Source organism: Vicugna pacos, chromosome 9 (assembly GCF_048564905.1).
Source record: "Vicugna pacos chromosome 9, VicPac4, whole genome shotgun sequence".
Lineage (NCBI taxonomy): Eukaryota > Metazoa > Chordata > Mammalia > Artiodactyla > Camelidae > Vicugna > Vicugna pacos.
The window spans coordinates 23,636,350-23,662,963 of record NC_132995.1 but is presented as its reverse complement, the minus strand read 5'-3'; the positions used below and the strand labels follow the sequence as shown (position 1 = coordinate 23,662,963).

The 26,614-nt window shown below is 45.8% G+C and overlaps 1 protein-coding gene across 1 annotated transcript in view; it reads right to left on the bottom strand.

Annotated features, from left to right (window-relative positions):
* Positions 1-25,042, bottom strand: part of LOC140698398 (uncharacterized) — a 30,895-nt gene extending 5,853 nt beyond the window's left edge. The window contains exons 1-3 of the mRNA XM_072968737.1: positions 24,779-25,042; positions 20,185-20,756; positions 6,970-7,541 (exon numbers count right to left, since the gene is read on the bottom strand). Of these exons, the coding sequence (XP_072824838.1) occupies positions 7,217-7,541; positions 20,185-20,609 (750 nt within the window). The 5' untranslated portion in view covers positions 20,610-20,756; positions 24,779-25,042 and the 3' untranslated portion in view covers positions 6,970-7,216. The remainder of the gene's footprint in view (positions 1-6,969; positions 7,542-20,184; positions 20,757-24,778) is intronic.
* Positions 25,043-26,614: the final 1,572 nt, after the last annotated feature.

Below are 26,614 nucleotides of genomic sequence, written 5' to 3'. Positions count from 1 at the left end.
GTAATTAAGCCTTTAAAACCTCATGTGCACGTCTTGGAGGTACTCAAAACTTCGGAGCCGAAGCCCCTCTGAGCCCACCGGCATAATAATTCTGAGTACTCCAACACTCCGATTGGTGCTTTTTTCTTGGCTGGCCTGTTTCCATAACACTCAGCTCCAGTGCCCAGCTTTCTAGGTAGATAGGAGTGTTACCAAGTCCAAATTCATTCTCCTCAGTGCAGGACAGGCCAATAAGTTGGGAGACCAGATGTTGGGGCATGGAATAGCAAGTTTCTGTAGACCTAGATGGCAAACAAATGTCCTGGAAAACCATCTCCCCAAGTCACAATTCAGGCTCCTTTCCTATGTGCTTGGTTAGTGCAAACTTCTTAGTGTAGGAATTCCTTCTTGTTAGAATCCTTTGTTCTTGCAGCTATCTGCGTGGGTCAGATCCCTGTAAACCTCCAACAAAAGAAACGTTATTTTCTATTCTGCAATTTGCTATCTTTTAATGAATGAAAAAGTGTTAAATATCCTTAAAGGTCAGAGCCTTCAGAATAGGGTCTCCTGTTTATTTCAGGCTCTAGGCAACATTGTTTTACAAGCAAGATGAAGCCTAGGTGACAGAGCACAGGGTTAAATTCAAAGGAACAAATCTAATATGGAGTCAGATTTGTTCTGTTATATTACCCGGCCAGAAGCCACTTGAGGATTTAAATCCCTTTAAGTTAAAAATAACTAAAATTTTAAAGGAATTTACATACATAGGTGGGAATGTGCAAAGCATATCTGGAAAAGCACCCAAAGGATAGTAAACAGAGGCATCTCCAGAGAGGGCTGAAAGAACAGAGGATGAGGGAAAACTTCTTTCACTTGTGTATTTTTGTGCTCTGTTTGAGTTTTTTTTAAACCATTTCCTTGTATTTCTTTTTCAGATAAAAGAAATGTGTAATGGAGCAAAGGAGTAATTAGCTTAGCAAATACAGCAGCCATGGAATCACTAGTCATCACTTTTGATTTAAGCCAGAAAGCATTTTTTGACTCTCTCCAATGGGCTCTGTCCTGTTTTAAGACTTCTATTAATATTATTATTATTATTATTAATATTATTATTATTATTATTATTATTATTATTATTACTATTACTACAAGTACTACTACTATGACTATTACTATTATTACTATTATTTTATGAAATAATAACACGGTTTACCTCACCCCTGCCCATGGCTGGTGGAAAACCAACTGAGTTTTTCTTGAGTTGTTTTCCAAGGAGTAGAGATGAGTTTATAAACAGAACACATCTTCAGGGCAAAACAGGGAGTGTGCATTACCAGCAGGCCAGACAGCAATGAAGGGTTTTCAATAGAGGCACCCAGAAGCTGAGAGAGAAAGCCTCCAGGACACTACAAAAAGCTGCCCAAACTGCCATCTCCATGGTACTACTGAAATAGGAAAGAACAAATCTGACTCCATATTTGATCTGTACCTTTGACTTTAACAAAGCCAAGTTAATATGCTCCGGTCTTTTCATGGGTTATGATGTCACAGAGGAAACGGACAGGTCAACAAGGAACCACTCTGCCGTGATCACGGAGCCGGGGACAGGGATGGACTGCAAGATGTATGAAGCAGCCGCAACTGTGCCCGTGCTTCTAGGCAGGTATCCAAAATCGCCTCGACAAGGTGTCAAACATTTGTGCCCATGTCCTCATCAACAGACATGTATTAAAGACAAATGGAAACATATAAAATGCCAATACCCTTGCTGGGTACACCATCCAAAGGACAAAGTCTCAGTTTGACAACTGGCCATCTCGGTTCCATGGGATTCATTCTTGGAGAACCTTAAAAACCACTCTTCTGTCCTCAAGAATTGCTGCATATTTGTCCTATCTTTGGCTCAGGGATGCAGCACGTTCAAGTGAACTTTAATGTCTGCACAGATTTGACTGTCTTTTTCCAGGCTCACTTGTCCATTCAAAAGAGGCCTGAGCTAAGTCCATCCTCCGTAAGATCTAGTCCCTCCAGTGACAGCTCATTGAGCCTGCAATTAAAAGCCAACTGAACAAGACTGTCCTCAGCTAAAAAGTTCACCCATCTTTCACTGTTTTCTTAATCTCCTCTCCTGGCTAATTGCAACAGACTAACACCTCCCTCCACCAAGATACCCAACTATGTCATTTTTCTCCTCAAAGAGAAAATAAGGTCCATAAAAGAGGAGACAACTCCATAGTCACCTCTGAATTCTTAGCATATAGTAGTGTCAATAAATACAACTCAGATTATTGTTAGTTTCCTTTAAAACCTTTCTGGTTATTTGAATGAGACCTTGGAAGAGAGGTGTTTGCTGTCCAGTGTCTTGATCCACAAGACTCTGGAGGCCTTTTTCGGAATAGCTGTTCACTGATTCATTCAAAACACAACTTATCAATCAAGGAGTAGCTGTGCTTTTCTGCCAGGAGTTTGTGGTCACTCTCATGCCAGAACAGCTTTAAACTATATCCTTACTTTGGATTTGTTATTTTTCCCCTCTTCCAACAAAATTGACTTTTCTTACTTTCTTGTCTTGAGGAATTTTTTTTCCTATTTCACCCTTTAGTAAAGCAAGATTCTCAGGATGGGCTTGGCCCATTATATGATCACCCATCCAACTCCTAGTATGAGAGGTCTGTGGCTAACATCCTTCCCTCCTGTCAAGGCAACTGAAAATCAGTTCAGGAGCCAACCAGCACACCACGGCTTCTAACGCTCACGTATCTCTCAGAAACCCTGCTTTCTCGTTTGTCTTGGCTTCTGAGAATTTTCCCTCACTTTCTTAACAATGAGTTGTGCAGCTTGAAAGATGAGGAAGGAAGGTTTTATTTCTCAATCAGCATTTTAAGGAACTTGTGTAATGAAGGTTTTCAGGAGTTTCTAGAACCCTCCATTGCCGAGACAGAAAACACACTAGACATTTTCTAAATTTAGTTCTCATGTGCATTTTTTCTTTGCTTTTTTTTTCTTAACTGCTAACAGACATTTTTTAATAAAAAAAAAATAAGGCCCCAAAAAGAATAGAACACTGAAGGGGCAAACAAAATTAAAGGGCAAAGACAGAAAAATGATAACTACTCTACAAAGTTAATGTAATACATACACTATGTATCAGATCAGCAATTCTCAGTAACAGCTAATTGAAACATGACCATGAGGTAAAATTTCTCTCCTGTCAGGACATGGCCAACAGAAAATACAATTAAACCAACAAACTAATTTCCTAAGTCTGGCGAGGTACAGAAGTCTACAAGCTAAATGTGTCTTATTCTAGAAAAGAGGGAGTCTCACCAGCTCTTTTCTGTGGAGCCTGAGCCCACGGGAGGACGGTGAAGTGAGCTCTGTAAGTACCCAATTAGCAAAGTGAGTGATGAATAAATAGACGTGAGCTTTGATGACAGAGATAATACTACTATTCGTTTGTCCTTTAAAGTATGACTTCACGTTCAGTGATCAATACTTCGGCGTCCTTAGGAGTTGAGATTTTAGGAAAATGCACAACCTGGGCCCAGATCTCCTCTTTAAGCTCGTGACACTGCAGTTAGTTGTCTCAAAGGCAGCTCCAACTCCACATGCAAAGAGCTGACTTCACGGTGTTCCTCCCATAGCCGTCCTTACCAGGGCCCCTGGTCGGAGGGTAAGGTCTCCCTGCGTCTCCCAACTCAGGCCCATCACTCACAGATGTGAATGGACCCCTCCTTCAGGGACCAGATATCCTCAGACACCGAGTCCCACTACCCTCAACTGACCTACCAGATACTCACTGGCACTCACTCAGCACTGACTCTCTGCTGGAGACCACGCTGCACACTGCACAGTGTATCTCACTGGATCTCCACAATAGTCCTGGGAATTGGGTACATCACTGCTTCAATTGATTAGATAAATTGTTTCACTTCCTTGCGTGCGTCCTTCAAACTGACACGGCTACTAAGCCACAAGCCTGGGCCTGAAAACCACTTGAAAATTGGACACTGCTACACCTCGCAGCCACCGTACTCTGACTCATCACATCATCTCCTGCCAAGGAGAACCAAACGGTGACCGCTTCCTCCAACAGCGTCCCCTGCAGCTGTCACCTCCGTGGCGGCCACTTCCTCACCAGTGACCGCCGGCCAGGAAGCGCCGTCACACACGTCACACAGCGACAGCCAGGAACCGCGTGCCGAGCACGTTTGTGTAAAAGCAGGAATCGAGCAAAATGCTGCAGAGTTTGACCTTACAAGTTTAAATGCTCCATGAAAAGAATCCCTGAGCACCCGACAAAATCAATTCGCATCTTACTTCTTCAAAACAATCAAACAAATTTAATAAGGGCGCATTTGTCACCAAATAAAAGGAGGACCAAACATGTTCCTCAAAAGCAAGGATTTCAACAGGTATCAAACACCAGTGGGTGATGAGCTAACAAAGCAAATATTCCAAAAAAATAGAAATTAAAAAATGACTAAGATAATAGATGGATCAAAACAGCTGTTAAGTTGTTGCTTTTTAAAGCGATGGAGACTGTACGGAGGGCAATCTGGCTATTTCCAATGCAGGGTGTGCACAGCCCACATTTTCAGAAGCAACAACATGCTCACTGGGCAGTACAAGTGAAAAAGGAGTAAAGAAAAAGGAAAAGAGGAACAAGAGAAAATTAGAATCACACAAGAACAAAAATGATTTTGACTGCATGTACAAGAATTTATGTGAGTGTGTGAGGCCAGGGACACGGGGATGGTGAGGCCCAACCTCACCTCCTGCTCAAGGGAAAGCAGGGGCCTGAGGGGAGCGGCGCTGCCGGGGGACCACAACGTGTTCAGCTCCCCTAACCAAAATTCGACCTACAAGCGTCTAGGCAGCTTTTGAGCTACAAAATGTGGTCGCATTTCAGTCTGGACCGTTTTACTCACTTCCACCAAGAGTAGCAGGAGAGAATGAGGCTCTGCTCCTGCACCAAAGCATTGTTTAAAAAATTAATGACTGTGGAATAGTAAAAGAAACAATGGAGTAAAAGTGACTGGAGGAGAATGTGCTTGACCCTAGCTCACTGGCCGCGTTATCTCAATGACGTTCAGATGCTGGCTGAGCCCTTATGGTACCACAATAGACAGACCCACAAGGAGGCAGGTTTAATGTGCTGAACCACTGTGGGCTAAGTACACATCCGGCTACTCCACCAAGTCCCAAGGGCAGACTTCAAAAGGCAAAAACAAGCTGGCATTCTCTGGTGGGTCTGCAGACTCAGAGACAAGCATTTGTTGAGCAAAAATATCACCAGTGCCTCCTATGACAAAAGAAGTGGCACTGGCGTGGGGGCTGGGGCAGGGCTCCAGGCTTCCACTGCTCACTCACCACTCTGTCCAGGGGGAGAAGGTGGTCCCTGCTTAGGTTTCGCTGATGCACCTACCTTGACTAATGTCTGGGGCCTCAGCAGGAGTTGACAGGTGAGGTGAACAGAGCCAGACTCTGTGTAGCACGGTGCTGGGAGCTATGCCCTCAGCAGTGCCCAGGCTCCTATACATGCCAGCTCATCTTAAGAAGCAGATGGGGAGTGCGGGCATGTAGATCACAGGGCCCTGAGAGGACAAGTACAGATCATGGCTACAGCATGCCTCTCCCCTTCCTTAAGTCATAGAGGTATGTCTGGGAGGAACAGAAAATTCATCCAGAGCCCGCTACATTGTCTCTCGCAGGTGGGACTCGTGTCCCCTGTGCTTCTCACTCACAGGGCTGGTCTAGACATTCTTTTTATCAATTCTCTAGCATCTTCTCCTCCAACTTACCAACAACCAGAGAGTAGGATCTGATCTTAGCTAAGTTCAAGAGTCACAGAGCACTTCCTTCACAGCGGGCCCAGAAACATGTGCCAGGTTCTCCGACCGTCACCTGTGGGACCACCATGAGCCCTCTCCAGACTCAAGGACAGAGGCCGTAGGCCGGGGGAACACAGCTTCCCTCACTCTCCCCAGCAAAGGTTTCCACGTCTCGGAAAAGGCATCTCACCCTCTTCTGCCTGAGGGACAGCACAACAGATACACCGGGAAACAGAGCTGAAGTTGGGGGGGTAGGCAGCCCAGAAGAGCTCGTCTGTACTTCCGAGGCAATGTGGGGCCGTTGACTTAATCACAGGGAAGAAGTGAGAATGAACATTTCCCTGCTCTGTCCCATACACCGTGATACGCCTTTCCCTGCATAAGGAGTTCATTCGGAAGTCCCCGGCGGTGTTTCTGATGTCCTAACTTGTCATGGAGGCTGTCGGGCAAGAAGAGAGGGCCTGAGCAGAATAGGTGCTGGGCCTGGGAGGCAGGAGACACCGGCTCCAGCCCCAGCTCAACCAGCTCCTCTTTCCGCCTCTCGGGGTTCAGCATCTCATCTATAAGCAAAGGGATGAGACTGTCCCAGGACAGGCTGCCCAACAGAAATGAAATGAGAGCCATGTAAATAACGTTTCCCATTTGCCACGTTTAAAATGGTAAACAAAGAAACAAACCAACAAACAAAAAACAAATACTAGAAACTGATTTTAAGAACAGATCTTACTTAATCTACTGTATGTAAAATACTATCATTTTGACATGTAATCAATATGGGAAGTAAAGAGATAGTTTATATGCTTTTACTAGACAAGCCTCAGTGTCTGATGTGCATTTGACCTACAGCACATCTCAGCTGAGTCCAGCCTCCTCCCCAGTGCTCCTAGCATCAGTGGCTTTGGCTACTTTATTGGACAGCAACCCCAGGGGTCCCACCATGGTCATGGCTGTAAAGCGGGAGTAAGTGTCCACACTAACCCTAAAAGGATCTCTCTGAAACAAAGGCGGATTCACTTTGAAATGTCTGTAAACCGGCGGGCTGCATCTCCATCCCCCCTTGGCTACAAGACAGACTTCTTCCTTGCTGATCCCTTTCTGGATGTAGGGAAGCAATCCGGCACAAAGCCAGGGTGGACTGGCCTCCAGGTAAACTTACCTGCTGTCTGTGTCCAGTCCCATGAAGTCCTCCATCTCAAACGGGATGCAGGGGAGGGGGATCTTGTCCCCAGAATTCTTGGGGCCACCATCCAGCCACTTGGACTTGAGCAAGATGAAGAGTGACTCAGTGAAGTCCTCGATCCTCTTCTCCACCACCCTGCAGTCCTCTAAATTTGAAGGCAACGTCGGTGCGCGGCTGCTCGACTTCCTCCACATGCAGTACAAAGACAAAGAGCTGAGAGTCATTATCGAGGTGCCATACAGCTCCTCTGCACGTGGAGCTTCTCCAAGGCCTTGGCAGAGAGACAGTCGGTAATGGTGACAAGGCCCACGACCTTGCAGTGTTTCTGGAAGACGCTCCACCCATTCTCGGGCACATAGCGGTGCCTGTAGTGGATACAGAGTGTCCACTGGGAGCCACATGGGCTGATATGGCTCACCGAGGTGAGTAGCTGATAGATGCAAAAGAAATTCTCCTCTGAGATGATCTCCATGGTTTGGACTACAACGGGAAGAGTCTGGTGGTCCTCAGCACACTGCACGTAGTCAGGGATGCTCATGTTGCAGGCCCTGCCGAGACAGGAGAGGAGATCGAGGTACATACTCTGCTGTGTGCTATGGGCCCATCTGGGTTGCGGTGACCTGGTGTGTACCAGACAGAAGGCAAGGGAAGCCAAAGCAAATCCGGGGGTACAGTTTGTCCTCATAGTCTGCACATGGCTACTGTAGCTCGGATCACATTACCCAGTTTTTGGTCTAGGCTTCCTGCCCCTGCAGAGAAGTGTCATTTCTTATTTTATATTTCCAAGCACCTAGCAAGGCTCTGATATAAAGTCACTACTCAAAAATGCTGAATAAAGAAATGAACAAAGGATATGCTTTCCCCAAACTCCTTCAGCAGAATATAAAGAAAAGGACCACAGTAGGATCAAAAGATCTGGAATTCTATTCAATTTATTTGAACCCCTTAGCTTCATAGTAATGGATAAGAAAACTTGCCTTGGGGTAGAGGGTACTGTTCATTGGTGGAGCACATGCTTAGCATGTACGAGGTCCTGGGTTCAAACCCCAGTACCTCATTTTAAAAAATCAAACAAATAAATACACCTAATTTCCCTCCTGAAAAAGTATTTTTTAATTCAAAAGTCAAAAAACACCTTGCAATTGACACAACATTGTAAACTTGACTATACATCAATTAAAAAAAATCCTTGCCTTGCAAGAATATATCTGGATTACGGATGTTTGCAAATGTAAAATGCCTAGGGTACCACCTGCATAAAAAGTGGTGACTGTACAAATGTACTATCCCCCCTTTATGAGCTATTCTTCCTTTGGGGGAGTTATAACCTCTCAGAGCTAATTTTCTCAGTTTAAAAAATATAAACATTACCTGGTTCTCAGTACTGCTGAAGAATCAGATAACCCTAAGAAAGCATCTGACCCACAGAATTTACTCAATAAATGTTTTTTGAATGAATGAATAAACAAGCAAAGTGAATGCTGCTCCCTGCCAAAGACCATCATAATGATACTTCCTGGAAATCCCAAGCCCACGTTCACCAGACTCTGCACTAACAATGTGGGTGACCTGGACAGGCCTGTGTGCTTCTCTAAGCCCCAATTTAATCGTGGATAGAAATGAGGGCAATAACACAAACCTCAAATTGTTAGTGAGTCAGTAATGAATTGTACCCCAATATTGCAAGATGGAACCATTAAGGAAAACTGGGCAAAGAGTCCATAGGCTCTCTCCATATTATCTCTTACTACCACATGGGAATCTACATTACATCTCAAAATAAAAAGTCTAATTTTTTAAAGAGGTGTTCGAGGTTAGGTGAGCTCACTGTCTCAAATAAGGAACACACAGTACAAATAGGACAATGCCCAGCCCATGAGATACACTCAGTTAACATTCCCACTGAGCCCACTAGTCCCTCCAACTTCTAATGGTGTCCACTTCCAAGAGCCCATGTGACCATCCTTGTTCTAATTTTCTATTTCTAATTTTTTTCTTTTCATTAAATAGAAACACCCAATTCCATAGAATGCTTACCAGATATCATGATGGCAGCCCTTCAAAACCTGACCACAGAGATCATGATGGCAGCCCTTCTTGGTGAAACAATAAAATGAATAGCCATTTTCACAAGACCTCTGAGTAAATCTACTAGGGAACTTCATCCTGGACTGAGGAAGAGGACTGGGGAGCAGGGGGCATTCAGGGGCACAGAGAATCATGGGCCACCTGTCCCACGATGGACTTTAGACTCACCCTCACCCTTCAGGAACTACTAAATACACACAGACAGAGTGCTATGGACAAGATTTTTTTTTTTTTTAAACAAATCCCTGAATCCCTAGCAGGTCTTGTTTCTACCCATACACAAATGGCTTATGTGCATAATGTTTCACAAAAGCCTTAAAATATTATCACCCCAACTTGACACATCAAGAAACTGAGGTAGAGTAGTTTATCACATTCTACAAGATTAGAGAGAGGCCACGTCAGACACCGTATTTAAATCCAAGCCCCTGCTCCAGTGCTCACACTAGAAAGTGTGACATACTGCCCCTTTCCTGCCCTCTCCCTGCAATCAATCTCTGAATAGTCTTTTCTGTGTCACCTGGAATCACAATCACATTCATTTTCCACAAAGAGCTATGTCACTCCTTGGAGGACTTTTCAAAATCTAAAGGGTTGGTTTGAGAGGAGAGATTTGCATTTTCTGTTTCTCAAAGGAAACATGGCTTTAAAAGAAACTGAAAAGTAGTTATCTAGTCTAAGCCCTCATTGTGCAGAGAAAGAACCGGAGGCTCAGAAGAGATGAGGAAAGGGCCTTATTAACAAATATTGCCTCAGCGCAGCACCAAGCCAGACCTGGCACTTCTAGGGGAGGATCTGGAAGGCCCAGGAGAATGAGTGTTAGAAAACAGAAAGAGAAGAAGCATACAAGGCCCCGTCTCTTCACCACCATAACATGAATTTCCACCAAATTACCCAGAATGGGTGCAGCCAATATTAAGTTTGTCAAAAGAGGTTATAGAATTCTCAACCATAGTGGAAATTCCAACATTTACTGTGCTTTTTTCCCAGTTCAAGCATCAATTCAGTGGGCACTCTGTACCAGGGACTACACGAGGCCTGGGGTTCTCCCAAATACAGATCTCTATTACCACGTGTGCAAACCACATTAAGGCCACCAGAAGAAAAGCGCCCACAGATAAGATGGAATTACTGAAACTGAAAGCAGCAAAAGAGCATATATTACTAGGAAAAATGGTGCTCCTAGTAATGGACTCATGGACATAGAAAGCAAACTGTGTTTAGCAGGCAGGAAAGGGGGGATTAACAGATACAAATTAGTAAATATAAAATAAATGACAAGGACCTGCTACATAACACAGGGAACTATATTCAATTTCTTGTAGTGATTTATACTAAAAACAATCTAAAACATATATATATACATATGCATATGTTTATAACTGAATCTCTGCTGTACACTTGAAACTAACATTGTAAATTGACTACACTTAAATAAAAAATAATTTTAAAAAATAAGTAAAAATAAATGCAATGCCATTAAGAAAAAATAAAAGAACTCTCTAATCCCCTTAACTGTAGGTGGTCGAGAAATCTAGCTGCAAACACCAAGTCCACTGGATCACTCCAGCACTGGCTGACACTCTTTCTGACCATCAGAGAGTCACTTGCTTCACTGAGGTTACTTTTCTCTTCTGTGAAAGGCTACAGTTGCAACTAACGATGTATAGAATCTCATCATTCACAAGCCCAAAAAGTAGTGAGGACTTCACATGGGCCAGGCTCTGGTCAGATGAAAAGATAGGGTCCCAGATATATTCATGGGCAGAAGAAGTTTATGCCATAAAGGTATAAATTCTTCCTGTTTTGATAGACAGATTCATTTCAATTCTGGTTAGAATTCCTACCAGATTTTTCTTGGAATATAACAAGTTAATTTATGGTCAGGAATAGCCAAGAAATTTCTTTAGAACCACCACTTGGGAGGGGTGGATAGGTCATTCATTTCCACTGCTCTTTCTGAAGTGATGAAAACGTTCTGGAATAATAATGCATGCACCACTGTGAATATGCAAAAAGCTGCTGAATTGTACCATTTAAATGGATGGAATTCATGGTGTGTGAACTATATCACAATAAAACTGTCCTATGAAAATTATTTCTTGACAATTATTTTTCAGTTTATACACTAGTCTGTCCCACAATTTAAGAAAAACAAAAAACCTAAACAAGCCAAACTATGCCAGGAGCACTTTAGGACTGCAATATCCCTGGGTCTCCAAGGCCTCTGGTGGTGCTGTTCCTCTTAACACACACTAGCTGGGCTGGGCTAGTTAGGGACTGTAACTATCTTTTGAAAATCGAGGATCACTCCTTTCACCCTGGGAGAGGGAAGGAAGGAGGATGTCACAGCCTCATGCCTTCAGCACATTTTTAACAGAACCAAGCCCTGCTTTCACCACTGCAATCCCTCTCACTATAAAAACACGTGACATCAACAAGCACCTCCATCATAACACCTGAAAGCGTTCAAGGTACTTACCTGCTGCAGAAACATGGAGGGGGGAGACAGAACCTCGCTTAGCAGTGACGCTCCCTTTTCCCAACTCCACCAGGAGAAGCTGGGCGTTAGAGCCGGAGGCTTTCAGCCCAGGTAGCAGCGCCCACGCCACAGAGCTGGTCCTCAGGGAGCGGGAAAGGGAGAGCAGGGCAGCCCCGGGGTCGCGGGGCAGGGAAAGCGGGGAGGGGGACGCGGGCTGCAGCCTCGCTCGGAGGACAGCCCCAGCCCCAGTCCCAGGCGCCCGCCCCCGTCCGGGTCCGCAGACCCCGCCCGCCCGGGACACAGCCCGCCCAGGGGCGGGGACGGGCCGGCGGACGAGGAGAGGAAGCCCGGGAGGAGAGGACTAGCGGGAGGGAGAGGGGAATGGGGCGCCAGCCGCGGACTGAGGGGATCCCGGCTGGGTGAGAGGTGGCAGGTGCACACCAGGCCCTGGACACTGTGGCCGGGGCGCCGGGGCAGGTGGCGCTGGCAGAGGGGTCTGGCCTGAGCAATTCATCTGAACACGGGCTGACTAGCGCCCTTGGGGTCTGTGACAGGCGGACCGCCCTCCCGCAGCCGCCTGACCCCTTTCCTGGGAGCCCCCCACCTTGCACTTCCACAGTCAGAGGCCCCGGCCCCAGGCAGGAACCAAAGGCCTACCGGGCGACGTAGTTGAGAAGCCTTTGGGCCCGATCCCCGGCTCGGATATGGAGCTCCCAACCAGCGGACCACTTGGCACTGACTGCGCATGCGCAGGAGGGCCAGCGATCCTCTCTGGGTTCTGTGAGAGAAGGTGGGACAGCGAGGGAGGGAGAAGATGGGAGCGGGTGGAGAGGACGGGAAAATTGGAGGGATACAGATGGACAGGATGAGCAGAGAGAAGGAAGGGCTCTGGAGAAGGGAGGGTCTTAGCGGAGTTGGAGAAAAAAAAGCTTTACCTCTGGGGCACCCCTAGGCGGCAGACCTGCCTCTGTACCCTTCTGTTACCCTTCAAGCCCCGCAGCTCAATTTTACCACCGTGATCCAACCCTCCGTCCGATGCTTCTGCAGAAACCCTAGGGAGATCACACCCGTTGCCCCCACGCGGAGCTGGGTTTTCTGTTGCTCTGAGAACCAAGCACCCGCAGGTGTTGTCGCTCAGAACTACCTTGGGAAGAGCACATATTCCCCTTTTACACGCTGGGAAACAGGCAGGCAGGATCTCTGCCTTAGCTCCACTGTCCCAGGTGTTGGGCTGGCGGGGAGCGGGATGGTACAAGATCAGAGCCCCAGACAGAGCAGACTGCCTGAGTGTTGGTGCATAGTCCCCATCCCTCCTGGGTAAACCATACCCACCCTAGTGGAAACATCAAGGGCTCACAGTAGTTCCCTGGGTGTGGGAGAGCTGTCCTCATGTGAAGGAAAAGTCCAGCTGGGCTAACAAGCTAAGTCACAAATCTAAGTGTGATAAGTGTCAGTTTACTGATCTAAATTCTGCTGGGCTATCTCGTAAATCTGAAGTTTAGTGTCAGTTTATTGGCCTAACAACCTAACTCGTAATTCCAAGCTCAACAAGTGTCAGTAATGTGATCTGTTACAAATTGATAAGCTCCAGTGTACTTATTCCTTGCTTTTTGTTCTTTGAGCCTTATTGGCTAATCCCCCCTTACTTGTAATTAAGCCTTTAAAACCTCATGTGCACGTCTTGGAGGTACTCAAAACTTCGGAGCCGAAGCCCCTCTGAGCCCACCGGCATAATAATTCTGAGTACTCCAACACTCCGATTGGTGCTTTTTTCTTGGCTGGCCTGTTTCCATAACACTCAGCTCCAGTGCCCAGCTTTCTAGGTAGATAGGAGTGTTACCAAGTCCAAATTCATTCTCCTCAGTGCAGGACAGGCCAATAAGTTGGGAGACCAGATGTTGGGGCATGGAATAGCAAGTTTCTGTAGACCTAGATGGCAAACAAATGTCCTGGAAAACCATCTCCCCAAGTCACAATTCAGGCTCCTTTCCTATGTGCTTGGTTAGTGCAAACTTCTTAGTGTAGGAATTCCTTCTTGTTAGAATCCTTTGTTCTTGCAGCTATCTGCGTGGGTCAGATCCCTGTAAACCTCCAACAAAAGAAACGTTATTTTCTATTCTGCAATTTGCTATCTTTTAATGAATGAAAAAGTGTTAAATATCCTTAAAGGTCAGAGCCTTCAGAATAGGGTCTCCTGTTTATTTCAGGCTCTAGGCAACATTGTTTTACAAGCAAGATGAAGCCTAGGTGACAGAGCACAGGGTTAAATTCAAAGGAACAAATCTAATATGGAGTCAGATTTGTTCTGTTATATTACCCGGCCAGAAGCCACTTGAGGATTTAAATCCCTTTAAGTTAAAAATAACTAAAATTTTAAAGGAATTTACATACATAGGTGGGAATGTGCAAAGCATATCTGGAAAAGCACCCAAAGGATAGTAAACAGAGGCATCTCCAGAGAGGGCTGAAAGAACAGAGGATGAGGGAAAACTTCTTTCACTTGTGTATTTTTGTGCTCTGTTTGAGTTTTTTTTAAACCATTTCCTTGTATTTCTTTTTCAGATAAAAGAAATGTGTAATGGAGCAAAGGAGTAATTAGCTTAGCAAATACAGCAGCCATGGAATCACTAGTCATCACTTTTGATTTAAGCCAGAAAGCATTTTTTGACTCTCTCCAATGGGCTCTGTCCTGTTTTAAGACTTCTATTAATATTATTATTATTATTATTAATATTATTATTATTATTATTATTATTATTATTATTATTACTATTACTACAAGTACTACTACTATGACTATTACTATTATTACTATTATTTTATGAAATAATAACACGGTTTACCTCACCCCTGCCCATGGCTGGTGGAAAACCAACTGAGTTTTTCTTGAGTTGTTTTCCAAGGAGTAGAGATGAGTTTATAAACAGAACACATCTTCAGGGCAAAACAGGGAGTGTGCATTACCAGCAGGCCAGACAGCAATGAAGGGTTTTCAATAGAGGCACCCAGAAGCTGAGAGAGAAAGCCTCCAGGACACTACAAAAAGCTGCCCAAACTGCCATCTCCATGGTACTACTGAAATAGGAAAGAACAAATCTGACTCCATATTTGATCTGTACCTTTGACTTTAACAAAGCCAAGTTAATATGCTCCGGTCTTTTCATGGGTTATGATGTCACAGAGGAAACGGACAGGTCAACAAGGAACCACTCTGCCGTGATCACGGAGCCGGGGACAGGGATGGACTGCAAGATGTATGAAGCAGCCGCAACTGTGCCCGTGCTTCTAGGCAGGTATCCAAAATCGCCTCGACAAGGTGTCAAACATTTGTGCCCATGTCCTCATCAACAGACATGTATTAAAGACAAATGGAAACATATAAAATGCCAATACCCTTGCTGGGTACACCATCCAAAGGACAAAGTCTCAGTTTGACAACTGGCCATCTCGGTTCCATGGGATTCATTCTTGGAGAACCTTAAAAACCACTCTTCTGTGCTCAAGAATTGCTGCATATTTGTCCTATCTTTGGCTCAGGGATGCAGCACGTTCAAGTGAACTTTAATGTCTGCACAGATTTGACTGTCTTTTTCCAGGTTCACTTGTCCATTCAAAAGAGGCCTGAGCTAAGTCCATCCTCCGTAAGATCTAGTCCCTCCAGTGACAGCTCATTGAGCCTGCAATTAAAAGCCAAGTGAACAAGCCTGTCCTCAGCTAAAAAGTTCACCCATCTTTCACTGTTTTCTTAATCTCCTCTCCTGGCTAATTGCAACAGACTAACACCTCCCTCCACCAAGATACCCAACTATGTCATTTTTCTCCCCAAAGAGAAAATAAGGTCCATAAAAGAGGAGACAACTCCATAGTCACCTCTGAATTCTTAGCATATAGTAGTGTCAATAAATACAACTCAGATTATTGTTAGTTTCCTTTAAAACCTTTCTGGTTATTTGAATGAGACCTTGGAAGAGAGGTGTTTGCTGTCCAGTGTCTTGATCCACAAGACTCTGGAGGCCTTTTTCGGAATAGCTGTTCACTGATTCATTCAAAACACAACTTATCAATCAAGGAGTAGCTGTGCTTTTCTGCCAGGAGTTTGTGGTCACTCTCATGCCAGAACAGCTTTAAACTATATCCTTACTTTGGATTTGTTATTTTTCCCCTCTTCCAACAAAATTGACTTTTCTTACTTTCTTGTCTTGAGGAATTTTTTTTTCCTATTTCACCCTTTAGTAAAGCAAGATTCTCAGGATGGGCTTGGCCCATTATATGATCACCCATCCAACTCCTAGTATGAGAGGTCTGTGGCTAACATCCTTCCCTCCTGTCAAGGCAACTGAAAATCAGTTCAGGAGCCAACCAGCACACCACGGCTTCTAACGCTCACGTATCTCTCAGAAACCCTGCTTTCTCGTTTGTCTTGGCTTCTGAGAATTTTCCCTCACTTTCTTAACAATGAGTTGTGCAGCTTGAAAGATGAGGAAGGAAGGTTTTATTTCTCAATCAGCATTTTAAGGAACTTGTGTAATGAAGGTTTTCAGGAGTTTCTAGAACCCTCCATTGCCGAGACAGAAAACACACTAGACATTTTCTAAATTTAGTTCTCATGTGCATTTTTTCTTTGCTTTTTTTTTCTTAACTGCTAACAGACATTTTTTAATAAAAAAAAAATAAGGCCCCAAAAAGAATAGAACACTGAAGGGGCAAACAAAATTAAAGGGCAAAGACAGAAAAATGATAACTACTCTACAAAGTTAATGTAATACATACACTATGTATCAGATCAGCAATTCTCAGTAACAGCTAATTGAAACATGACCATGAGGTAACATTTCTCTCCTGTCAGGACATGGCCAACAGAAAATACAATTAAACCAACAAACTAATTTCCTAAGTCTGGCGAGGTACAGAAGTCTACAAGCTAAATGTGTCTTATTCTAGAAAAGAGGGAGTCTCACCAGCTCTTTTCTGTGGAGCCTGAGCCCACGGGAGGACGGTGAAGTGAGCTCTGTAAGTACCCAATTAGCAAAGTGAGTGATGAATAAATAGACGTGAGCTTTGATGACAGAGATAATACTACTATTCGTTTGTCCTTTAAAGTATGACTTCACGTTCAGTGATCAATACTTCGGCGTCCTTAGGAGTTGAGATTTTAGGAAAATGCACAACCTGGGCCCAGATCTCCTCTTTAAGCTCGTGACACTGCAGTTAGTTGTCTCAAAGGCAGCTCCAACTCCACATGCAAAGAGCTGACTTCACGGTGTTCCTCCCATAGCCGTCCTTACCAGGGCCCCTGGTCGGAGGGTAAGGTCTCCCTGCGTCTCCCAACTCAGGCCCATCACTCACAGATGTGAATGGACCCCTCCTTCAGGGACCAGATATCCTCAGACACCGAGTCCCACTACCCTCAACTGACCTACCAGATACTCACTGGCACTCACTCAGCACTGACTCTCTGCTGGAGACCACGCTGCACACTGCACAGTGTATCTCACTGGATCTCCACAATAGTCCTGGGAATTGGGTACATCACTGCTTCAATTGATTAGATAAATTGTTTCACTTCCTTGCGTGCATCCTTCAAACTGACACGGCTACTAAGCCACAAGCCTGGGCCTGAAAACCACTTGAAAATTGGACACTGCTACACCTCGCAGCCACCGTACTCTGACTCATCACATCATCTCCTGCCAAGGAGAACCAAACGGTGACCGCTTCCTCCAACAGCGTCCCCTGCAGCTGTCACCTCCGTGGCGGCCACTTCCTCACCAGTGACCGCCGGCCAGGAAGCGCCGTCACACACGTCACACAGCGACAGCCAGGAACCGCGTGCCGAGCACGTTTGTGTAAAAGCAGGAATCGAGCAAAATGCTGCAGAGTTTGACCTTACAAGTTTAAATGCTCCATGAAAAGAATCCCTGAGCACCCGACAAAATCAATTCTCATCTTACTTCTTCAAAACAATCAAACAAATTTAATAAGGGCGCATTTGTCACCAAATAAAAGGAGGACCAAACATGTTCCTCAAAAGCAAGGATTTCAACAGGTATCAAACACCAGTGGGTGATGAGCTAACAAAGCAAATATTCCAAAAAAATAGAAATTAAAAAATGACTAAGATAATAGATGGATCAAAACAGCTGTTAAGTTGTTGCTTTTTAAAGCGATGGAGACTGTACGGAGGGCAATCTGGCTATTTCCAATGCAGGGTGTGCACAGCCCACATTTTCAGAAGCAACAACATGCTCACTGGGCAGTACAAGTGAAAAAGGAGTAAAGAAAAAGGAAAAGAGGAACAAGAGAAAATTAGAATCACACAAGAACAAAAATGATTTTGACTGCATGTACAAGAATTTATGTGAGTGTGTGAGGCCAGGGACACGGGGATGGTGAGGCCCAACCTCACCTCCTGCTCAAGGGAAAGCAGGGGCCTGAGGGGAGCGGCGCTGCCGGGGGACCACAACGTGTTCAGCTCCCCTAACCAAAATTCGACCTACAAGCGTCTAGGCAGCTTTTGAGCTACAAAATGTGGTCGCATTTCAGTCTGGACCGTTTTACTCACTTCCACCAAGAGTAGCAGGAGAGAATGAGGCTCTGCTCCTGCACCAAAGCATTGTTTAAAAAATTAATGACTGTGGAATAGTAAAAGAAACAATGGAGTAAAAGTGACTGGAGGAGAATGTGCTTGACCCTAGCTCACTGGCCGCGTTATCTCAATGACGTTCAGATGCTGGCTGAGCCCTTATGGTACCACAATAGACAGACCCACAAGGAGGCAGGTTTAATGTGCTGAACCACTGTGGGCTAAGTACACATCCGGCTACTCCACCAAGTCCCAAGGGCAGACTTCAAAAGGCAAAAACAAGCTGGCATTCTCTGGTGGGTCTGCAGACTCAGAGACAAGCATTTGTTGAGCAAAAATATCACCAGTGCCTCCTATGACAAAAGAAGTGGCACTGGCGTGGGGGCTGGGGCAGGGCTCCAGGCTTCCACTGCTCACTCACCACTCTGTCCAGGGGGAGAAGGTGGTCCCTGCTTAGGTTTCGCTGATGCACCTACCTTGACTAATGTCTGGGGCCTCAGCAGGAGTTGACAGGTGAGGTGAACAGAGCCAGACTCTGTGTAGCACGGTGCTGGGAGCTATGCCCTCAGCAGTGCCCAGGCTCCTATACATGCCAGCTCATCTTAAGAAGCAGATGGGGAGTGCGGGCATGTAGATCACAGGGCCCTGAGAGGACAAGTACAGATCATGGCTACAGCATGCCTCTCCCCTTCCTTAAGTCATAGAGGTATGTCTGGGAGGAACAGAAAATTCATCCAGAGCCCGCTACATTGTCTCTCGCAGGTGGGACTCGTGTCCCCTGTGCTTCTCACTCACAGGGCTGGTCTAGACATTCTTTTTATCAATTCTCTAGCATCTTCTCCTCCAACTTACCAACAACCAGAGAGTAGGATCTGATCTTAGCTAAGTTCAAGAGTCACAGAGCACTTCCTTCACAGCGGGCCCAGAAACATGTGCCAGGTTCTCCGACCGTCACCTGTGGGACCACCATGAGCCCTCTCCAGACTCAAGGACAGAGGCCGTAGGCCGGGGGAACACAGCTTCCCTCACTCTCCCCAGCAAAGGTTTCCACGTCTCGGAAAAGGCATCTCACCCTCTTCTGCCTGAGGGACAGCACAACAGATACACCGGGAAACAGAGCTGAAGTTGGGGGGGTAGGCAGCCCAGAAGAGCTCGTCTGTACTTCCGAGGCAATGTGGGGCCGTTGACTTAATCACAGGGAAGAAGTGAGAATGAACATTTCCCTGCTCTTTCCCATACACCGTGATACGCCTTTCCCTGCATAAGGAGTTCATTCGGAAGTCCCCGGCGGTGTTTCTGATGTCCTAACTTGTCATGGAGGCTGTCGGGCAAGAAGAGAGGGCCTGAGCAGAATAGGTGCTGGGCCTGGGAGGCAGGAGACACCGGCTCCAGCCCCAGCTCAACCAGCTCCTCTTTCCGCCTCTCGGGGTTCAGCATCTCATCTATAAGCAAAGGGATGAGACTGTCCCAGGACAGGCTGCCCAACAGAAATGAAATGAGAGCCATGTAAATAACGTTTCCCATTTGCCACGTTTAAAATGGTAAACAAAGAAACAAACCAACAAACAAAAAACAAATACTAGAAACTGATTTTAAGAACAGATCTTACTTAATCTACTGTATGTAAAATACTATCATTTTGACATGTAATCAATATGGGAAGTAAAGAGATAGTTTATATGCTTTTACTAGACAAGCCTCAGTGTCTGATGTGCATTTGACCTACAGCACATCTCAGCTGAGTCCAGCCTCCTCCCCAGTGCTCCTAGCATCAGTGGCTTTGGCTACTTTATTGGACAGCAACCCCAGGGGTCCCACCATGGTCATGGCTGTAAAGCGGGAGTAAGTGTCCACACTAACCCTAAAAGGATCTCTCTGAAACAAAGGCGGATTCACTTTGAAATGTCTGTAAACCGGCGGGCTGCATCTCCATCCCCCCTTGGCTACAAGACAGACTTCTTCCTTGCTGATCCCTTTCTGGATGTAGGGAAGCAATCCGGCACAAAGCCAGGGTGGACTGGCCTCCAGGTAAACTTACCTGCTGTCTGTGTCCAGTCCCATGAAGTCCTCCATCTCAAACGGGATGCAGGGGAGGGGGATCTTGTCCCCAGAATTCTTGGGGCCACCATCCAGCCACTTGGACTTGAGCAAGATGAAGAGTGACTCAGTGAAGTCCTCGATCCTCTTCTCCACCACCCTGCAGTCCTCTAAATTTGAAGGCAACGTCGGTGCGCGGCTGCTCGACTTCCTCCACATGCAGTACAAAGACAAAGAGCTGAGAGTCATTATCGAGGTGCCATACAGCTCCTCTGCACGTGGAGCTTCTCCAAGGCCTTGGCAGAGAGACAGTCGGTAATGGTGACAAGGCCCACGACCTTGCAGTGTTTCTGGAAGACGCTCCACCCATTCTCGGGCACATAGCGGTGCCTGTAGTGGATACAGAGTGTCCACTGGGAGCCACATGGGCTGATATGGCTCACCGAGGTGAGTAGCTGATAGATGCAAAAGAAATTCTCCTCTAAGATGATCTCCATGGTTTGGACTACAACGGGAAGAGTCTGGTGGTCCTCAGCACACTGCACGTAGTCAGGGATGCTCATGTTGCAGGCCCTGCCGAGACAGGAGAGGAGATCGAGGTACATACTCTGCTGTGTGCTATGGGCCCATCTGGGTTGCGGTGACCTGGTGTGTACCAGACAGAAGGCAAGGGAAGCCAAAGCAAATCCGGGGGTACAGTTTGTCCTCATAGTCTGCACATGGCTACTGTAGCTCGGATCACATTACCCAGTTTTTGGTCTAGGCTTCCTGCCCCTGCAGAGAAGTGTCATTTCTTATTTTATATTTCCAAGCACCTAGCAAGGCTCTGATATAAAGTCACTACTCAAAAATGCTGAATAAAGAAATGAACAAAGGATATGCTTTCCCCAAACTCCTTCAGCAGAATATAAAGAAAAGGACCACAGTAGGATCAAAAGATCTGGAATTCTATTCAATTTATTTGAACCCCTTAGCTTCATAGTAATGGATAAGAAAACTTGCCTTGGGGTAGAGGGTACTGTTCATTGGTGGAGCACATGCTTAGCATGTACGAGGTCCTGGGTTCAAACCCCAGTACCTCATTTTAAAAAATCAAACAAATAAATACACCTAATTTCCCTCCTGAAAAAGTATTTTTTAATTCAAAAGTCAAAAAACACCTTGCAATTGACACAACATTGTAAACTTGACTATACATCAATTAAAAAAAATCCTTGCCTTGCAAGAATATATCTGGATTACGGATGTTTGCAAATGTAAAATGCCTAGGGTACCACCTGCATAAAAAGTGGTGACTGTACAAATGTACTATCCCCCCTTTATGAGCTATTCTTCCTTTGGGGGAGTTATAACCTCTCAGAGCTAATTTTCTCAGTTTAAAAAATATAAACATTACCTGGTTCTCAGTACTGCTGAAGAATCAGATAACCCTAAGAAAGCATCTGACCCACAGAATTTACTCAATAAATGTTTTTTGAATGAATGAATAAACAAGCAAAGTGAATGCTGCTCCCTGCCAAAGACCATCATAATGATACTTCCTGGAAATCCCAAGCCCACGTTCACCAGACTCTGCACTAACAATGTGGGTGACCTGGACAGGCCTGTGTGCTTCTCTAAGCCCCAATTTAATCGTGGATAGAAATGAGGGCAATAACACAAACCTCAAATTGTTAGTGAGTCAGTAATGAATTGTACCCCAATATTGCAAGATGGAACCATTAAGGAAAACTGGGCAAAGAGTCCATAGGCTCTCTCCATATTATCTCTTACTACCACATGGGAATCTACATTACATCTCAAAATAAAAAGTCTAATTTTTTAAAGAGGTGTTCGAGGTTAGGTGAGCTCACTGTCTCAAATAAGGAACACACAGTACAAATAGGACAATGCCCAGCCCATGAGATACACTCAGTTAACATTCCCACTGAGCCCACTAGTCCCTCCAACTTCTAATGGTGTCCACTTCCAAGAGCCCATGTGACCATCCTTGTTCTAATTTTCTATTTCTAATTTTTTTCTTTTCATTAAATAGAAACACCCAATTCCATAGAATGCTTACCAGATATCATGATGGCAGCCCTTCAAAACCTGACCACAGAGATCATGATGGCAGCCCTTCTTGGTGAAACAATAAAATGAATAGCCATTTTCACAAGACCTCTGAGTAAATCTACTAGGGAACTTCATCCTGGACTGAGGAAGAGGACTGGGGAGCAGGGGGCATTCAGGGGCACAGAGAATCATGGGCCACCTGTCCCACGATGGACTTTAGACTCACCCTCACCCTTCAGGAACTACTAAATACACACAGACAGAGTGCTATGGACAAGATTTTTTTTTTTTTTAAACAAATCCCTGAATCCCTAGCAGGTCTTGTTTCTACCCATACACAAATGGCTTATGTGCATAATGTTTCACAAAAGCCTTAAAATATTATCACCCCAACTTGACACATCAAGAAACTGAGGTAGAGTAGTTTATCACATTCTACAAGATTAGAGAGAGGCCACGTCAGACACCGTATTTAAATCCAAGCCCCTGCTCCAGTGCTCACACTAGAAAGTGTGACATACTGCCCCTTTCCTGCCCTCTCCCTGCAATCAATCTCTGAATAGTCTTTTCTGTGTCACCTGGAATCACAATCACATTCATTTTCCACAAAGAGCTATGTCACTCCTTGGAGGACTTTTCAAAATCTAAAGGGTTGGTTTGAGAGGAGAGATTTGCATTTTCTGTTTCTCAAAGGAAACATGGCTTTAAAAGAAACTGAAAAGTAGTTATCTAGTCTAAGCCCTCATTGTGCAGAGAAAGAACCGGAGGCTCAGAAGAGATGAGGAAAGGGCCTTATTAACAAATATTGCCTCAGCGCAGCACCAAGCCAGACCTGGCACTTCTAGGGGAGGATCTGGAAGGCCCAGGAGAATGAGTGTTAGAAAACAGAAAGAGAAGAAGCATACAAGGCCCCGTCTCTTCACCACCATAACATGAATTTCCACCAAATTACCCAGAATGGGTGCAGCCAATATTAAGTTTGTCAAAAGAGGTTATAGAATTCTCAACCATAGTGGAAATTCCAACATTTACTGTGCTTTTTTCCCAGTTCAAGCATCAATTCAGTGGGCACTCTGTACCAGGGACTACACGAGGCCTGGGGTTCTCCCAAATACAGATCTCTATTACCACGTGTGCAAACCACATTAAGGCCACCAGAAGAAAAGCGCCCACAGATAAGATGGAATTACTGAAACTGAAAGCAGCAAAAGAGCATATATTACTAGGAAAAATGGTGCTCCTAGTAATGGACTCATGGACATAGAAAGCAAACTGTGTTTAGCAGGCAGGAAAGGGGGGATTAACAGATACAAATTAGTAAATATAAAATAAATGACAAGGACCTGCTACATAACACAGGGAACTATATTCAATTTCTTGTAGTGATTTATACTAAAAACAATCTAAAACATATATATATACATATGCATATGTTTATAACTGAATCTCTGCTGTACACTTGAAACTAACATTGTAAATTGACTACACTTAAATAAAAAATAATTTTAAAAAATAAGTAAAAATAAATGCAATGCCATTAAGAAAAAATAAAAGAACTCTCTAATCCCCTTAACTGTAGGTGGTCGAGAAATCTAGCTGCAAACACCAAGTCCACTGGATCACTCCAGCACTGGCTGACACTCTTTCTGACCATCAGAGAGTCACTTGCTTCACTGAGGTTACTTTTCTCTTCTGTGAAAGGCTACAGTTGCAACTAACGATGTATAGAATCTCATCATTCACAAGCCCAAAAAGTAGTGAGGACTTCACATGGGCCAGGCTCTGGTCAGATGAAAAGATAGGGTCCCAGATATATTCATGGGCAGAAGAAGTTTATGCCATAAAGGTATAAATTCTTCCTGTTTTGATAGACAGATTCATTTCAATTCTGGTTAGAATTCCTACCAGATTTTTCTTGGAATATAACAAGTTAATTTATGGTCAGGAATAGCCAAGAAATTTCTTTAGAACCACCACTTGGGAGGGGTGGATAGGTCATTCATTTCCACTGCTCTTTCTGAAGTGATGAAAACGTTCTGGAATAATAATGCATGCACCACTGTGAATATGCAAAAAGCTGCTGAATTGTACCATTTAAATGGATGGAATTCATGGTGTGTGAACTATATCACAATAAAACTGTCCTATGAAAATTATTTCTTGACAATTATTTTTCAGTTTATACACTAGTCTGTCCCACAATTTAAGAAAAACAAAAAACCTAAACAAGCCAAACTATGCCAGGAGCACTTTAGGACTGCAATATCCCTGGGTCTCCAAGGCCTCTGGTGGTGCTGTTCCTCTTAACACACACTAGCTGGGCTGGGCTAGTTAGGGACTGTAACTATCTTTTGAAAATCGAGGATCACTCCTTTCACCCTGGGAGAGGGAAGGAAGGAGGATGTCACAGCCTCATGCCTTCAGCACATTTTTAACAGAACCAAGCCCTGCTTTCACCACTGCAATCCCTCTCACTATAAAAACACGTGACATCAACAAGCACCTCCATCATAACACCTGAAAGCGTTCAAGGTACTTACCTGCTGCAGAAACATGGAGGGGGGAGACAGAACCTCGCTTAGCAGTGACGCTCCCTTTTCCCAACTCCACCAGGAGAAGCTGGGCGTTAGAGCCGGAGGCTTTCAGCCCAGGTAGCAGCGCCCACGCCACAGAGCTGGTCCTCAGGGAGCGGGAAAGGGAGAGCAGGGCAGCCCCGGGGTCGCGGGGCAGGGAAAGCGGGGAGGGGGACGCGGGCTGCAGCCTCGCTCGGAGGACAGCCCCAGCCCCAGTCCCAGGCGCCCGCCCCCGTCCGGGTCCGCAGACCCCGCCCGCCCGGGACACAGCCCGCCCAGGGGCGGGGACGGGCCGGCGGACGAGGAGAGGAAGCCCGGGAGGAGAGGACTAGCGGGAGGGAGAGGGGAATGGGGCGCCAGCCGCGGACTGAGGGGATCCCGGCTGGGTGAGAGGTGGCAGGTGCACACCAGGCCCTGGACACTGTGGCCGGGGCGCCGGGGCAGGTGGCGCTGGCAGAGGGGTCTGGCCTGAGCAATTCATCTGAACACGGGCTGACTAGCGCCCTTGGGGTCTGTGACAGGCGGACCGCCCTCCCGCAGCCGCCTGACCCCTTTCCTGGGAGCCCCCCACCTTGCACTTCCACAGTCAGAGGCCCCGGCCCCAGGCAGGAACCAAAGGCCTACCGGGCGACGTAGTTGAGAAGCCTTTGGGCCCGATCCCCGGCTCGGATATGGAGCTCCCAACCAGCGGACCACTTGGCACTGACTGCGCATGCGCAGGAGGGCCAGCGATCCTCTCTGGGTTCTGTGAGAGAAGGTGGGACAGCGAGGGAGGGAGAAGATGGGAGCGGGTGGAGAGGACGGGAAAATTGGAGGGATACAGATGGACAGGATGAGCAGAGAGAAGGAAGGGCTCTGGAGAAGGGAGGGTCTTAGCGGAGTTGGAGAAAAAAAAGCTTTACCTCTGGGGCACCCCTAGGCGGCAGACCTGCCTCTGTACCCTTCTGTTACCCTTCAAGCCCCGCAGCTCAATTTTACCACCGTGATCCAACCCTCCGTCCGATGCTTCTGCAGAAACCCTAGGGAGATCACACCCGTTGCCCCCACGCGGAGCTGGGTTTTCTGTTGCTCTGAGAACCAAGCACCCGCAGGTGTTGTCGCTCAGAACTACCTTGGGAAGAGCACATATTCCCCTTTTACACGCTGGGAAACAGGCAGGCAGGATCTCTGCCTTAGCTCCACTGTCCCAGGTGTTGGGCTGGCGGGGAGCGGGATGGTACAAGATCAGAGCCCCAGACAGAGCAGACTGCCTGAGTGTTGGTGCATAGTCCCCATCCCTCCTGGGTAAACCATACCCACCCTAGTGGAAACATCAAGGGCTCACAGTAGTTCCCTGGGTGTGGGAGAGCTGTCCTCATGTGAAGGAAAAGTCCAGCTGGGCTAACAAGCTAAGTCACAAATCTAAGTGTGATAAGTGTCAGTTTACTGATCTAAATTCTGCTGGGCTATCTCGTAAATCTGAAGTTTAGTGTCAGTTTATTGGCCTAACAACCTAACTCGTAATTCCAAGCTCAACAAGTGTCAGTAATGTGATCTGTTACAAATTGATAAGCTCCAGTGTACTTATTCCTTGCTTTTTGTTCTTTGAGCCTTATTGGCTAATCCCCCCTTACTTGTAATTAAGCCTTTAAAACCTCATGTGCACGTCTTGGAGGTACTCAAAACTTCGGAGCCGAAGCCCCTCTGAGCCCACCGGCATAATAATTCTGAGTACTCCAACACTCCGATTGGTGCTTTTTTCTTGGCTGGCCTGTTTCCATAACACTCAGCTCCAGTGCCCAGCTTTCTAGGTAGATAGGAGTG